Genomic DNA, 16,299 nt, shown 5'->3' with positions numbered 1-16,299 from the left:
TAACTTTTGCATGCAATCTGTGATACTCACTTACCTACAGTTGGAGTATTGGCAGCACTTAGTGAAGCAGAAGATGAGATAGAGGAAGAACTTTCTGCCCGTGCTAATGGAGCAGCAGGAGGTGGGCTGGTATTAGAAGTTACAGGTGGGCTGAATGGCCTGGGCTTAAAAACGAAATGTCATTTACCAAAATGCTCAAACAATCCCCCAGTTATCAGAAAATATTTTTAGGTATCAAGTAAGATTAGTTTTAACATACTATTAATAAACCAAATTTATTGTGTTTCTTAAAACTCACAATTAGATACCATAGAGCTGAAAAGGCTATTTTAAAATAATCCTGTCAAGAGAATCTTTGTATATAAAACTTTTTCTGTAATGTATATAAAACTTTTTCTGTATTTTAAAAAGCGTACTTAAGATATATTCTCAGAAGCTAAATTATTAAACAGTATGAAAGCTTTTCATACATAATGCCAAACTGCTTCCTATTTGGGTAACTCAATTTACCCCATTGCCTATAATAATATAAGAGAATATTTTTCTGCACTCTTGCCAGCAATGAATCGATGAACCTTAGAAGAAGGAAAAAATAATAAATTTTTAAATATTTTAGCTAATGCTATAGATAAAAACAAAACTGGCATTTCTGTCTTACGAGCTGTCTATATTAGCTTTGCCTGATTTAGTTTGAGGAGGTCTTAGTATTATCTGAGTTTTCACTAACTCTTTTTTTCATTTGAAGCAAGTATTTTCTTCCTAAATATTGCTTCACTTTTGGCATTTATAAACCTGTCTACATTTTCCTTATAATTCATTGTAATGCCTCCTTACTGAGAAAAGTTTGCCCCATTCAGAGGAGAAAATCTTAATTCTATTGTCTCTCCAGTTTTCTGGTTAAAAACAAATACAAAAAATATGATTCTAATCCATTTATCTTTTACTTGGTGAATGGATTTTTTCCTTCCAAATTCCTAACTGTTCCAATAATACATTACCAACACTTCCTGAGGTGTTTCATCTTTAAAATATGGAATACTGAGCTTAATTAAAAACAACCCTTTCCTGTTTATAAAGTTATGTGAATTAAGTATTTAGTTAGTGCCTGCTGCTGCTGCTAAGTCACTTCAGTCGTGTCTGACTCTGTGCGATCCCACAGACAGCAGCCCACCAGGCTCCCCCATCTCTGGGTTTCTCCAGGCAAGAACACTGGAGTGGGTTGCCATTTCCTCCTCCAATGCATGAAAGTGAAGAGAAAGTGAAGTTGCTCAGTCGTGTCCGACTCTTAGTGACCCCATGGACTGCAGCCCACCAGGCTCCTCCGTCTATGGGATTCTCCAGGCAAGAGTACTGGAGTGGGGTGCCATCACCTTCTCCCTATTTAGTGCCTACTACATGTCAAGTCATGGGTACTAGATACAAAGAGGTGAAAGACACTTTCTGTCCCCAGATATTTGGGTTCTATTCAGAGTCAGACTCTCCCAAACTAGTCTTCTTTCCTTCAATCTGTTCTGTTTTACTTCAGCTAAAACATTCAATACATGGATTATGGGGTAACACTGCAGATGTGTATCAGGGGAAAAGATTAAGCTTGACACTTAGAAATTTAATTCTGGCAATTAAACTGGCAAATAAAAGATGAAATAAGGCAGGGAAAATTTTTCTATACTGTGAAGACTTAAGTAGAAAATGCCAAGGATTTAGCAGTAAAGGAATATACAGAAAAATATCATTTGCATATTAAATCAAAACAGTTATAATGAAAAAGAAAACTGAGTACATACTATTTCATTAATCCCACAGAGTTTGCCTGAAGTAAGCTTTGGTCTGGAAGCAGGCCTTGGAGGTGGGACAATGGTGCCTACAGAAAGAGGAGTTGTGGGCCTGGCTGGTGGGTGGAAAAAGAGGATTTGAAGAAAACCATTAATACATAGCAATCCTTAGATAAAAACATTCCATGACAGAGGAATCATTAGGATTCAAAGCTCATTTTTCAGAAGTTCTTTTTCTTTCAAATGTAATTATGGCTATTTGTGAAATGCTGGGAGTCTATCAAATATGACTTTCTCAGAGTTACCAATAATATTCCTGAAAAAAATTAAGTTTTCAATAAAACTGACAATTATAAATTATATTAGCTTCAATTATTTATACATATAAAAATTAAACCTAATAAGAAGGTAAAAGTAAACTAATTTAAGGCCTAAGGTCTTTAGTTTCTTGCCAATACTTGTACTTTACACTTATGTAAGAACAAGCCTTTGAAGCAACATCTTCAAAGTAAAAACATGAACTCTAAATAAAATATCTACCTTAATTAAACTTGTAATCTCACTTTTAAGTTGAACCACACTGTGCCATTTTTTGGTGACAATCAAAATATCTTATTAGTTTACAAAAACCCTCCCCAAATCACTATAATTAATTTTTGGCAAACACAGAAAATTATATATTAACTTCCTAAATCCTACATAAATTTAGTGTTCAATGTTTTTCAACACTATTTGCAAATGTTGCAGTTTTAAAAATCAGAAATACAAATCTTAGTAGTCCTAATTAAAAATAACTCTCAGCATGACAGAAATTAATGAATAAAGTTCAAACGTATATTATCAAAAGTTACACACGTATTAGCATAATCAAAGCAAGAATGTAGAATGGAAGCAAATACATTTAAATAATCCTTAATTAAAAGGCCCTTCAAATTCCTTTGGTCCACTCTAAGAAGTGGGTCTATAATTTAGATTGAAGACTGTATCTCAGTAACTTCTGTACATTTACAACGCGCCAAGCTAAAAATATAAGAAAGTGCCTGAGTACGCACACATAAAAATAAACAGTAGAGCTGAGAACTCTTAGTCAGCAATGGAGGAGTAAAAGGGAGCGTGGAGGTGGTAGGAAGAGACCCAAAGAAAAAGGCAGTTACATAGGAGTGAAAGCAAATGCATGGGGGCACGGAATTATCTAGAAAGCAGATCACATGGAGAGATAAAAGATGCAAGCACAGTTCAGGCTGCCTGAAGAAAACAGTAGAACCCTGATGAGAAATTAAGTTTAGCAGCTGCCATCTTCCAGTCAGCACCGGTTCTTTCATGCTGCCCCCTTACTGTAAGCTGAACGCTGGAAAAAATGTGAAATAACCTGAGGGCTGGAATACTTCCTTGTGCGATGACACATTTACTTTAAAGATGTGTTCATTATCAACAAAACCAGCAGTGACCAACACTCAAGCTACTTCACGCTTGTGAGAGGGCTTAACATAGCAGAGGTATTAACACGTGAATACAGAACAAGTGGCATTTAGACTGATTCAATCCAAGCCTGGTAGGAGTGTCAAGTTCCACTTCTTCGAATAATCAGAATTTGCTTTTTGAGAAAAACTAACAGCAATATTCATTGTCTTCACCGTTATAAATTAATCTATTAGTTGTAAGTTATAATACATAAATTATAAACAAATCTATCCAAAGCACCAGAGAACCTGAAAGTATTTTCATTCAGCTTTACAATGCAATCTCGAGTGCCTTCTGGGCTCCACTAGTAATTTTAACAAGTTCCTCAGTAAAGGAAATCCACCAACTTTGCAACCATGAAGCAAAAGAAAATTTTTTATGCTTCCTGGTGGCGTCATCACAGCAGGAGAGCAGAGAGGGTTGGTGGAATAGTCTGGTGATGGGTTTTCTAGACCCCAAATCTGACCTGGTTTCAAGTTAACTTTGAATTATCACACGCCCAGACAAATCAATCTGGGAGAGAAAAGTGGAGTTCCTACTTTGTTCATTAAGAACAACAGCAACAGAAGAAAGCAACTGAAAACTAGAAGCAACAAGAAAATTCTAAAATTAAAATATAAATCTATATAGGCAAATAGTTCTTATTTCAGGTAGTATTATTTTAATTACTCAAAAACAGAAAATTTTAATAATACATGGAACAAGACAAGGAGCTCAAACTTTATATTCATCGCGGAAAATAATTACAAGAATAAGAAACTAAATTTAAGGCCCCAAAATATATAAAGCCAGAATTATTCTTTTTTTTTTCCCAGAGGAGCAAAAGGTAATGCTAAGAGTCTGTAAAAGTCTAAAAGATTTGACAAGGTGTCAAAGTGATGGTGCTGGGTACTGTGTTCCTCAACAAGCAATAAAACTTAAAACTGTCACAGGGAGTAAGACAGGCGAAATCAGTGTTGGAGTTGAGATGGTCTATACTAGCACTTATCAAAGGGGAGGCAGGTATGAGATATTTATATTAAACTTTATATACATGTTTTTATTATATATAAATTTGTATGTAAGTTATACATATATAACATCTATATGGTAGAAAAAGCAACTGAAAACACTTCTGTACCAAGCTCCAAGCATGTTTTTTAAATACAAAACACTGAAAGGTTTAATGTATCAGTTACTAACTGATAGGAATTATTTTCTTAGACTAGTTTAGTTGAGATGGAGTCATTAATGAATTAACATTCTGGAGGGGACAAAAGAGAGGAGGGAATAATCTGACAACCTGGCCCATTCTAACGTGAAAATGGGTTAATGGTGTAGACAATGTTAAAATAAGGGAGACATGTACTGCAAAAAGAGGTGGAAGGAAATTTAAGACAAAATGCCTATTTAATAATTTCACTTACGCCAGTCTTATGAAATAGAATCATCATAATGTATTCATCAGTTTTATCAATAATTATATCCTGTCCAGGTGAAGACCTAATAATAATTATGGGTGAAGACCTAATAATAATTATTGCACAGCAGAATAACTCTTTTCAACAACACTAACATTCTTTGAAGGGAAAATAATATAGTATTTTTTAGACTTAATAGGAAGGTTTTAAAAAGCGTATCAAAATAAATTTTAAAATAAGCAAAAACAAAGTTTTATCACTCCCAACCCACTAAACATCAAATGACAACTAAAGTATCATTTTTTTGTTTTACCTGAAGTTGAAAGGAATATGGGCAAAACATTCTTTAGATGGTAGCAAGAGGAAAAGAGCAATTTTTTGAAAAGAGAGAGATTGTGCTAAAGAAAACAGAAACAATGGTGGAATTATGAAGAAATTTCTGTATGGCGGAAACCTCTGTGAGAACAGACAATGTGAGAATTTTGATTAAGACCTTAATACAACTTCAGTTTTTCCTATACAATTATTTTACTTATAAGATCCATTAGTAAGATTAGTTTCCTAAAACTGAACAGTAAACAAAAGCCAAATGAGAAAGGCTATAATGCCACTTCAGAATATGTTCAATTATCTAACGACTGATTCTTGCTCTTCAAAATTCTCAATTTTTCAGTTAAGGTTGCCTAAAATCCACATAATTTCTAGAACTAAAAAACATTAGTTTCTAAACAATCCAACTGGAAATACTAGTGTTTATTTTAGTATTTGTAGCAAAGTGTTTCAATGTAACTTACTGTTTTATCTGCCAGAATATGATGAATTGAATGAAGATTTTGGAATTAGTAAAATCCAGGTTTGAATCTATGCCTCATTTCCTAGTTACACGGTGTTAGAGAAGTTCCTGATCATCTCTGAACTTTAATTTTTTCATATATAAAATACTGACAATAAAAAGGACTTCATGCAACACTTCCTTAACTCTAAATACTGTATGGCATTTCTGAAATCCCAAAGAAGTTTGAAGATCAACTTAAAGTGATTTTATTTTCTGTTTTTGAACAAGCGGTTTTATTAAACATGCTTTGATTGTTGACTAATGGGATTTTATATTTTGAAGAAAAGAGGAATTTAATATATTCTTTCCAGAAGACTAACTAAAATGCATTCATTAAGTTCTTTTCATGCACTTCTTGGGAAGTGCTGAAGCCTTTCTGGAAAGCAGTTTGGCAATAAGCATCAATGGGCATACCTTGTGACTCCTAAATCTTGTACTGATAAATTATTATAAAGATATGAGACGTGTGGACAAAATCTGTTTTATCTATTAATGTCCATAACAATAAAAATTGGATGCAATTTGAATGTACATCAAGAATGGACTAGTTATATTAACACACATCTTATATATTACTAGTTATATATAACATACACTAGTTATATTAACACAATAACACACATCTATATTAACACACAGTTGAATACTAAAAATTATTATTTGTGCAGTGATATACAAAGGGAAAAAAAGTTGGTTTTTGATGAATTTTTACTTTAAAGACATATGGTCTTTAATGTAAATTAACAAATCAGTACACAATTACTTTTATATGGCAATATGATCAGAGGACAAGTTAAATTTTTGATAGTGAAGTACAACATTGAAATAATGGATAAATCAGTTAGAAAAAATAACTGCTGCAGTTTAAAAAAATAAATATATTTACCTGATGACGATGATGAAGTTAATGAAGCTGAAGACGATGAATCAAGAGATGGTCCAAACAGGGGGTCCCAAGCAAGTAAATCACTGGTCCCTTTCCTATCACAACATTTTAAAAAGAAGCATTTTAGCAAATGAGCATTTTATTAGTTATAAAATCTAGGAATACATTTCATAGAAAGAACTACAACAGCAATATATATGATCAAAGAACTGGATGTTCTGCCAGTTGAATATATGAAGAACTTAATTAGCAGGTAAATAGGTTTAATAAACTGTATTAACTGCTATAAACAGAACCCTACAATAACATTATGTAAAGTTCTTAAGTGAGAATAATTTAATCCCTACAAATTAAATCTTGTTATATTCTAATAATCATAGGAGCTGCCAGAATGGAAATTAATTTCAGTTTTACAAATGAAAAGCAGCATGGGGAGTCTAAAAGAGCTGCCTAAACTCACAGAGCTAACTCTATGGCAGTGTCAGATTTGTGAAATTCACATCTAGAACCCAGTCTTGGACAGAAATTTCTTAAGTGACATGAAATCAAATAGAAATTTTGTAAGTTGATGAAGAAAGGGGGTAAAGGACTTTTTAAAAAGTATCTTTTAAGTACAGGGTGGTGGCTTAAGCCCTATGTATATAAATGACGCTACAAACTTCAACGGTCTGACCACTGTAGTAAATCATAAACAGGCAGAATTTCTCCCTCGGTAATCCCTGCCTGGGCCACTGGATGTATGGGTCATACATGCCTTTTTATGAGAGGTTACCAAGACTAACTACAAAATCAAGAGCATGAACATTTTCGTTTCAGAAACCTCCATGTGCTGCATAACCAAAGATTTTCCTCCACTAACCTTTGGAATCCTCCAAACTAGTTACTCTCAGGATTTCAATCTTGGCTCTTCACTTTAATACAAACTTTTATATAAATGTTTCTCTTTTTCATTTTAGTCATACCCCTTTTAAGACGCTTAATCTCTATTCTGAACACCTGACGTTTGTACCCCTTTTTAAACTAATTTTCCCAAATTTACTGAGATATTCTTGACAAATAAAAATTGTATTTATGCAAAAAAATAAAATTAATCCCCTCTTTAAAATAATTTAATGTATCAAACCACCATTATTTAAAATATTTTTTAGAAATCTGAGAAAACAGGCCCACGATAATAAAATATTACAATCACTTATAAGTAGAGATCTAATATCTCAACAGGTACCCATATGGAAACACACTTATGATAAAGTACAGAATCATAATTGTATAAATGATTCCTGAAAACAGTCTTAAAACACTAAACAACTTATCTTTAAAAATGAAAAATCAAATGAATACCACTGGTGTGCTCAATTAGTGCTTAGCTTCAGAAGTTTCCATTTCAAACTATCCATTTAATTAAGTCTACTTTTACTCATGCAATAAATATTTAAAGTATTCTTACTAATATAGAAGTGAGGGAAAAAACCCATGCAACACTGGCTTAAAATATTTTTTCTTTTTAAGAACAACTGGCAACACGTCTTCTCTCCTTTATCAACTTAATTGAAACATTTCGTTTTGAGGTTCATAAAGTATACAGTCTACTTTACAAAGTCAAAATTGAAGGAAAAGTGAGAGAATTTCCATGGGAATAACTAGTTGAAATATAGACATGCACGCTGCTGTATTTAAAATGAATAACCAGTGTCCTACTGTGCAGCACAGGGAACTCTGCTCAGGGTTATGTGGCAGCCTGGACAGGAGGGGAGTCAGGGGGAGAAAGGATACATGTACATGTGTAGCTGAGTCCCTTGCTCTCCACCTGAAACTGTCACAACACTGGTAATCAGCTACACGCCAATGTAAACTAGAGTTAAAAACAAATAGACGTGCATGACTTTGGGATACTATCATTTACTTAAAACAGCAGTGAGGATCCCAAAGCCAAATACAGTGGAATGAATGTTTTTCTAATTATCATAGAAATAAATACTGTCAAATGAGAAATAATTTAAAACATCTAAAAACTCTGACATTTCACAGCTTAGGAAATGGGATGAATATAAACAGTCTTCTAGAGTTAAAACTACAGAGAAAGTAAAACTCTCTAGAAAGAAAAAAAGGATACTTAAAATTTAAATGTAGCGGGGAGGAAAGGATTAAATAGGTAGAAGACACAGGATTTTTAGGGCAGTGAAATTATTCTGTACGATACTATAATGGTGGACACATGTCATTATCCATTTGTCAAAACTCACAGGATACATACAACACCAAGAGTGAATCCTAATGTAAACCATGGACTTTGGGGGTGTTAACAATTTGTCAACAGAGGTTCATCAATTGTAACTATGCTCCTCTGGTGGTGGATTCTGATAGCAGGGGAGGTTTGGCATATGTGGAGGCAAAGCGTATATGCAAAAACCTCTGTACCTTCCACTCAATTTTGCTGTGAACCTAAAATTTCTCTAAAAAATAAAGTCATTTACAAAAGATTTTGAACGTAAAACTTACTCATTGGATGCAGCAGACGGCTTTGATTTTGTTAACTCTTCACCTAGTTAAAAAGTTGAAATATTATGAAAAAATTAATCCAATAAAATATTTTAATGTAAAGAGAACTACTACACACAGATCAACTTTTAAATTCTGATAATAACACACACACACACGAAGAAAAGGAAAACAATCCTTTTACAAATTTTCTACCATTTAAGAATATTAAAATAAGAGCTGAATTTCTGCTGAACCTTTATCTCTAGTATCTTTGATAAGAAATAACTTGAGTCAACTAAACCATCATATTTGTTAAACTGCTGTTCATAAAAAAATATGGGATGCAACTCTAAAAATCAGAACAGATGTTTAAAAGCGTATGTACTACTCAACAATTTTAACTGATGAATCATGAAAGCACTTTTCAAGCTCTAAGATATTATTAGTGATTATTTTATTGACCAAAAGTAGATACTAACTCTTGAAGAACACCTTATTTTGAAAAATAAAATTTTTGTAACAAACTGGAACAACAGTCTCTTTATGAGATAGTCTATTTTTCTACCTTCTGCATTTGTAACATGAATCATTTCATAAGCAACTGATACCTGGGGGAACAGCATCAGTAAAGCAAAAGTTCTGTTGGTTCATAAGCAATTTTCACTGCACCTTAATGTTTTGCATCACCAAGAATAGCTGATGAATGCAGAACACATCAGCATGGGTAATTACAGCAAACTGTGAGGAATAACAGGCTTCCCTGGTGACTCAGTGGTAAAGAATCCACTTGCCAATGCAGGAGGCAACAGGTTCAATCCCTGGGTTGGGAAGATCCCCTGGAGAAGGAAATGGGAAACCCCTCTAGTATTCTTGCCTGGATAAGAATCCCATGGACAAAGGAATCTGGTGGGCCCATGGGGTTACAGAAGAGTTGGATACTACTTAGCGACTAAACAATAACAAATGTGGAATAATTCCACATTGTACATAATGCCCATTCATATCACATTCTCCCATTTGGCTTTTCTCAGCCATATGTTTTGCCTCAAAGTGTTTACTGTGGTGTTCTTTATCTTTCTGCACTTTGCCCTCATCTTCATAACTCAGTTGCTGAAACTGAGTTTATACTCTTTTTCCTCCTATCCCCTATAAACAAGCTAGTTACCATTTATTTTTTAAAAGTATTAATGAAATCTTACTTTTAGTTTGGTATTTACTAAGAATAGGTCTTTTGAACTGTGCTAGAATTTTTAATTACGACTGATGTCATGGTTTTTATTAGGCACTGTTCACAAAACTGCATAACTTTGGTGTGGGCTGCTCAGCTCTGTTTTTCCCACAATGTGCGCTGTATTTGGGCTTCCCCGATAGCTCAGCTGGTAAAAAATCTGCCTGCAATGCAGGAGACCCTGGTTCAATTCCTGTTATGTTTAACTCATGATTCTGCAAATGATGTTACCATCCCCAAATCATTTGTAGTATAATTTAAGTTACTATACTAAAAACTTTATAATAGAAACTATAAATGTGATATGACTTAAAGACCAAGCTAAAACTCAGAAGCGCCTTCTGCTTCATGAAGAGTTATGATAGTTTAACTGTTTTATAAGCTTAATCAGAAGCTGCTCTTTGGTTTTGCTGATTTATGAAAAATGTGGTAGTCATGTATTAAAGCTTAAAGCACATCTTAAAACTAAAAGAAATAATACACATAAATTGTCTTCTGTTGCAAAATAGGTATACTTCTATAGTCTGTTGTCATGGTTAATGATTAGCAAAGACCATTCCTACAACTACGTATGTTAGGCTACAAGCTTAGCAAATTCTCTGATAAATTTTAATAGACTTAAAATAACCAATTTAAATGTCAAACTTACTAGATGAATTCCGATTCATCTGCACCTAAAATAGAAATGCAAAAACCAAGTGCCATCAAACAAATAATTTAATGTTTGTAATACAATTACTTGATAAAATGTTAACACTGAGAACATAATTTTAAGTTTTTCATATATTTGCTCAATTATAAACTGTATTTAGCTAAAGAGATTACAGAAAAAAACCTTTTGTTTTATAATCAAAAATAACATGTGTACCTTTAAATAATTCAATAAAATGAAATGTTTTAAAATACTAGTATCTACAGCAAGATACTATGACTTGCTAATCTAAAAGCAAATATTTTGAAAATCAATGTTTAAATATACAATGATTTTTTAAGTCAATAAATGAAAATATAAAATTTTGCACTTACTGGGCTGTGTCTCTAGTAGTACATGGAAAGAAAAAGAAAAACAGTGTTAAAAAAAGGAAAAAGAAAAACCACAGTATTCATTTCAGAGTTTGAAATATATATCTATGCTCTAACAATCTGTCTATTCCCTTCTTAATCGTATCTAAAATCTATATATATATACTTAAAAGACATACACTGTTGGGGGAAAAAACAATTTAAGCTAGACAAGCAAACTAGGCAACAAAATATACTCTCAAGATCCTCTTTTCAAACCTGATATTAATAATTAATTTTTCTGATTATTACTTATTTTCTGAGTATGAAATCAATACATTCCTTTTAAAAAAAAGAAAATAGCACAAAGCATCAATTATCTCCCTACCCAAAGATGATTAATATTTTATTTCCTCTAGGCTTTTATTTACATATATATTTTAAATTATTTATGCTCTTACACAATAAAACTTTTTAATGGCTTTACAACTTCCTATTTCATATATATATGCACCATGATTTAACCTTGGTATTAATAACAATGGTAGAATAAAACCTCACTTCAGAAATATCTTTTTGGTGGAAAAAACAGTTCTCAAATTCTAAAAGTGTAAAGGAAATCAGTCCTGAATATTCATTGGAAGAACTGACTGCTGAAGCTGAAACTCCAATATTTTGACCACCTGATGCGAAGAACTGAATCACTGGAAAAGATCCTGATGCTAGGAATGATTGAAGGTGGGAGGAGAAGGGGATGACAGAGGATGAGATGGTTGGATGGCATCACTGACTCAATGGACATGAGTTAGAGCAAGCTCCAGGAGTTGGTGATGACAGGGAAGCCTGGCATACTGCAGTCCATGGGGTTGCAAAGAGTCAGACATGACTGAATGACTAAACTGAACTGAACTGATGACACTGGGAGAAAAACACTTTTTCCAACAAATACATATAAACTACTTAAATCTGCAATTAAATAATAATACAAAATGGCGAGAAGTTTTATTCTCCATTATCAAGAACAGTAAGTTTAATATCAACCACAATAAGTATGTACAGATAAACTAACTTGACATTCTAAGACATACTTTTATTCCCCACAGTTTAACATTTCTGAATTTAAAAGTATGACATCATTAGAAAGATCCATTATGTTGATTGTTTTTCTGTCTCAAAACCTATCGTTTAGTATCTCAGAATTGAGGAATTAATCACTATCAACTAAGAATTCTTATCTGTGACTTTTCCAGTATGAAAATTATGGAAAACAACCATTAATTACAGTGACAGGAAAAAAAAGAAGATACAATTTAATCATGAGATTCATTTTAATGGAATTCCCTTTTACAATAAAGCTTACCAAAAAAAAAAAAAACCCAAAAAATGGATGAAAGACTTTAACATCAGATGAGGAAAAGGTTAATACTGTAGTTTACAAAATTCTGCCTGAGACATATAGTAGTATTTATAAAATACATCAATGGCAAAAATAGTGTATTTTCCATGCTTTCACTTAAAACACATTCAAAAGGAAACAAAACTAAGCCAAACTCACAAACTCATTTGCCTGTATAAAGATTATAAACTGTATACTCAATAAAGCTAAAAATATAATAAATTATTTCCTCATCCAACATGCTTAAACTAACTATTACTAAGTGATTTTGAGGGTAAAGCGGCTGCCTATAATGCAGGAGACCCAGGTTCGATCTCTTGATTGGGAAGATTCCCTGGCAAAGGAAATGGCAACCGACTCCGGTACTCTTGCCTGGAAAATCCCATGGAAGGAGAAGCCTGGTAGGCTACAGTCCATGGAGTCAGAAAGAGTCAGACACGATTGAGCGACTTCACTTTCTTTCACTAAGTGATTTTTAATTTTTGTTAGTCCTTTGACCCAGGTTCAATCCCTGTGTTGGGAAGATCCCCTGGAGAAGGAAATGGCAACCCACTCCAGTACTCTTGCCTGGAAAATCCCATGGACAGAGGAGCCTGGTAGGCTACAGTCCACGGGGTCACAAAGAGTTGGACACGACTGAGTGACTTCACTAGAAACTATCCAGACGCAGGTAGATAAGCTACTAAACAAAACCCAAAGGCTTCTATATAGTGAGTGGAAACTTGCTTATTTTCTTACTTACAGATACTGCTGGGGAGAGTGTTATATTTCCTATAGACACTTTTAATTCATCCAAGGAAGCCATTGTGTGATGTGAGTTGTTTGGATGCACAGGTTTGATTTCTATCCGATACTTCTTTGGTTCTTCATCTTCAGAATCAGAATCACTAGATGAGTAGAAATGGTTCTCTTTGGTATGTGAGTATTGGTTAAAGAATCGAGTTTTTACATTATCTTAGTGCACAACCAGTTTTTCACACATTGATAAAAAGGAACAAAAAACTTTAAAAGGTAAGATGGATTTTACCAGAAATATAACTACTAACTTATTCATAACATATCAAATAAAGAACACAGAGGCACATTTTATTACAATTAGAAATTAAAGTCTTTATTAAACAATAGATTATTTTGTTATAACTGTCTACTTATATATGCCAACACAATCCACAAGAATACCCAGATGGTAAAAGGATATCATTCTGATTTGCTTCTGGTTTTATACTATAGCCTTCTTCATCCACATCAGGAATGTTCTATGGGGAAAGAAAACAACTTTAACAATGGCTCCAACTGCAAAAACAGTAAAGGTTATCAAAACAGTCTTAATTTAACTATTACTGAGGGATTTTACTATAATTTATCAAATATCAAGAGATTAACAAAATTACTAACACTATGGGAAATTATGTCTTTTTAGTTAGCTTCTAATGATACTCCATACTTAAGATGTCTAAAAGAGAAGAGCACTGCAAACCAAACAGGATACACACGGAAAGGAAGAGAACAGGTGTTCCACTAGGCATGCCAGCAGTTCTGCGAACAACCAACTTTTCACCCAAATCTTCAAAATGAAGAAATAAAAGCTTGGGATTGTGTGTATCATGGAAGAGAGGAGGTAAAATCAGAGGACTGACAGCTTGAGTACATGGAAATACATATCAAAATTACAAAACAAATAAATAAAAGACTACCAAGAAAATTTCAACTATACTAAAATACCATCTTTTACCCATGAGACTGGATAAAAATTCAAGTTTGAAAATATACTCTGTTGGCAAAGCTGTGAAGAAATGTACTTTTATATTGTGCTGGTATAAATACAAAATAGTACAATTCACACAGAGAGAAAAACAGCAGTATCTAATAAAAATATTTACATGCTTATTCTTCTACCCAAGAGTTCCTTTTCTAGGAATTTATTCTGAAGATATACCCCCCAAGAATTTAAAAATATACATGCAATAAGGTTATCTGTAACTCACAATTTTGGAAAGCACAACGTGTCCAAGTATAGATGAATAAATTATAGGTGTATACACAAAATTAAGTCCTATGCAGGTATTTAAAAACAAAAAAGATGAGAAGTTTTTATGAACTGATATGTAGAGACCTCCAGGAAATACTGCTAACTGAAAAAAACAAGTACAAGAGAACATATATAGTATACTACCTTTTAAGTAAGAAAGATGGGTTAATTTAAAATTTAACATATAGATATGTTTATCTTTATTAAAAAAAATACTGAAAAGATAAATAAAATAAAGCTGGTTCCAAAGAAGGAAGGGCAATGAAGCAGAAGGGATACAGAAGGGTCACTTCTCTAAAAATGCTTTTGTAGTTAGGCTAAAGACTATAAAATGTATGCTCAAATGGATCTGAAAAATATTAAAAACACATGTACGTATGCAAATGTAGTAAAAAGTTAAAGGTATACAAGTGTTCTTTGTACTAGTTTACTCTTGTATATGTATTTTTTGAGGTTAGACTATATTTCCAAATTAAAAGTTTTTGAAAATGGGGAGGAAAAAAGGACTGCCAAGAAAAACCAGGGTTTACCAGTTGTATGTAACTGGACAGCCAATGGCCTTCCCAGGTGATGTAGTGATAAAGAAATCTGCCTGCTAATGCAGGAGACACAAGTTCAGTCCCTGGGTGGGGAAGATCCCTGGAGTAGGAAATGGCAACACACATAAATATTCTTGGTTGGAAAATTCCATGGACAGAGGAGCCTGGTGGGCTACACACAGTCCATGGGGTCACACAGTCGGATACGACTGAGCATGCATGCAGAGGACAGCCTATATCATTTCTCCTGGTAAAGTTTCCCAGTCTTCCTCCAATCACTGGTTGAAGCTCATCAAGAGAAACATGAGGGATTGCTAATCTAAGAGGCACAGCACAAGGTTTACACAGTTTCAGCTTCCAAGTTATAACTGTATAAACCTTGTGCTGTGCCTGTTAGATTCTAATGTACCTGCTGCTGCTGCTGCTAAGTCGCTTCAGTCGTGTCTGACTCTGTGCGACCCCATAAACGGCAGCCCACCGGCTTCCCCGTCCTGGGATTCTCCAGGCAAGAACACTGGAGTGGGTTGCCATTTTCTTCTCCAATGCATGAAAGGGAAAAGTGAAAATGAAGTCGCTCAGTCGTGTCCGACTCTTCGTGATCCCATGGACTGCAGCCTACCAGGCTCCCCCATTCATGGGATTTTCCGGGCAAGAGTACTGGAGTGGGGTGCCATTGCCTTCTCCCTAATGTAGCTAGCAGTGAGTTAACAGACTGGATTAAAGTTTAGAAGTGAAATATCTAATATAAGGTAAAGAGCAGATTCCATAGACAAAAAGATGACAAGTGATGTAGTTATGACCCCAGAAGTAGAGCACTTTCTTTGAGTTCTGTATGTTGCTTGCTAATGTGCAAATAATACTTAAAAGTGCAAATAATAAGCAAATGATACTTTAAAGAAACCTTGCCAAATGTGGATTCATTAAAAATCAGAATGAAAAAGTTTTTTTCAAAATACTTTATTTGTATTCTTGATACCCTATAAATATAGCAGATATTTAATCTCCTAGAGGTTCTATGTGGGATCTGCTACTTACCCTATTTTAAAATTTGTTTACAATACACTATACTATACAATGTACTAATTTAAAATAATACAGAGCTGTTTTCTATAAGACCAAATAAACTGCTTTGAATCAACCTCCTGCAAATTACATCAATAAACTCTGGTCAAAATAAACAAAAACATCCATCTGAAGACACTGGAGAGTGACCCACAGTAACCATCTAAAATGATATACAAAGTGATATGCTTCAGAAAAGAAACAAAAA

General features: G+C 33.7%; 1 protein-coding gene across 2 annotated transcripts in view; it reads right to left on the bottom strand.

Annotated features, from left to right (window-relative positions):
* Positions 1 to 16,299, bottom strand: part of FCHO2 (FCH and mu domain containing endocytic adaptor 2) — a 126,789-nt gene that overhangs the window by 26,777 nt on the left and 83,713 nt on the right. For both annotated transcript variants that reach the window (XM_086362116.1, XM_086362117.1), the window contains 8 exons: positions 13,660 to 13,717; positions 13,204 to 13,379; positions 11,090 to 11,101; positions 10,713 to 10,737; positions 8,854 to 8,896; positions 6,355 to 6,449; positions 1,785 to 1,888; positions 35 to 164 (listed from right to left, as the gene is read on the bottom strand). In XM_086362116.1, coding sequence (XP_086218242.1) covers positions 35 to 164; positions 1,785 to 1,888; positions 6,355 to 6,449; positions 8,854 to 8,896; positions 10,713 to 10,737; positions 11,090 to 11,101; positions 13,204 to 13,379; positions 13,660 to 13,717 — 643 coding nt within the window. The remainder of the gene's footprint in view (positions 1 to 34; positions 165 to 1,784; positions 1,889 to 6,354; positions 6,450 to 8,853; positions 8,897 to 10,712; positions 10,738 to 11,089; positions 11,102 to 13,203; positions 13,380 to 13,659; positions 13,718 to 16,299) is intronic.

This window comes from Bos grunniens, chromosome 20, assembly GCF_055505025.1.
Source record: "Bos grunniens cultivar Pamir isolate PY7600 chromosome 20, Bosgru_T2T1.0, whole genome shotgun sequence".
Classification (NCBI taxonomy): Eukaryota; Metazoa; Chordata; class Mammalia; order Artiodactyla; family Bovidae; genus Bos; species Bos grunniens.
The sequence above is the reverse complement of the archived record's forward strand: the minus strand, read 5'-3'. Positions and strand labels throughout refer to the sequence as shown.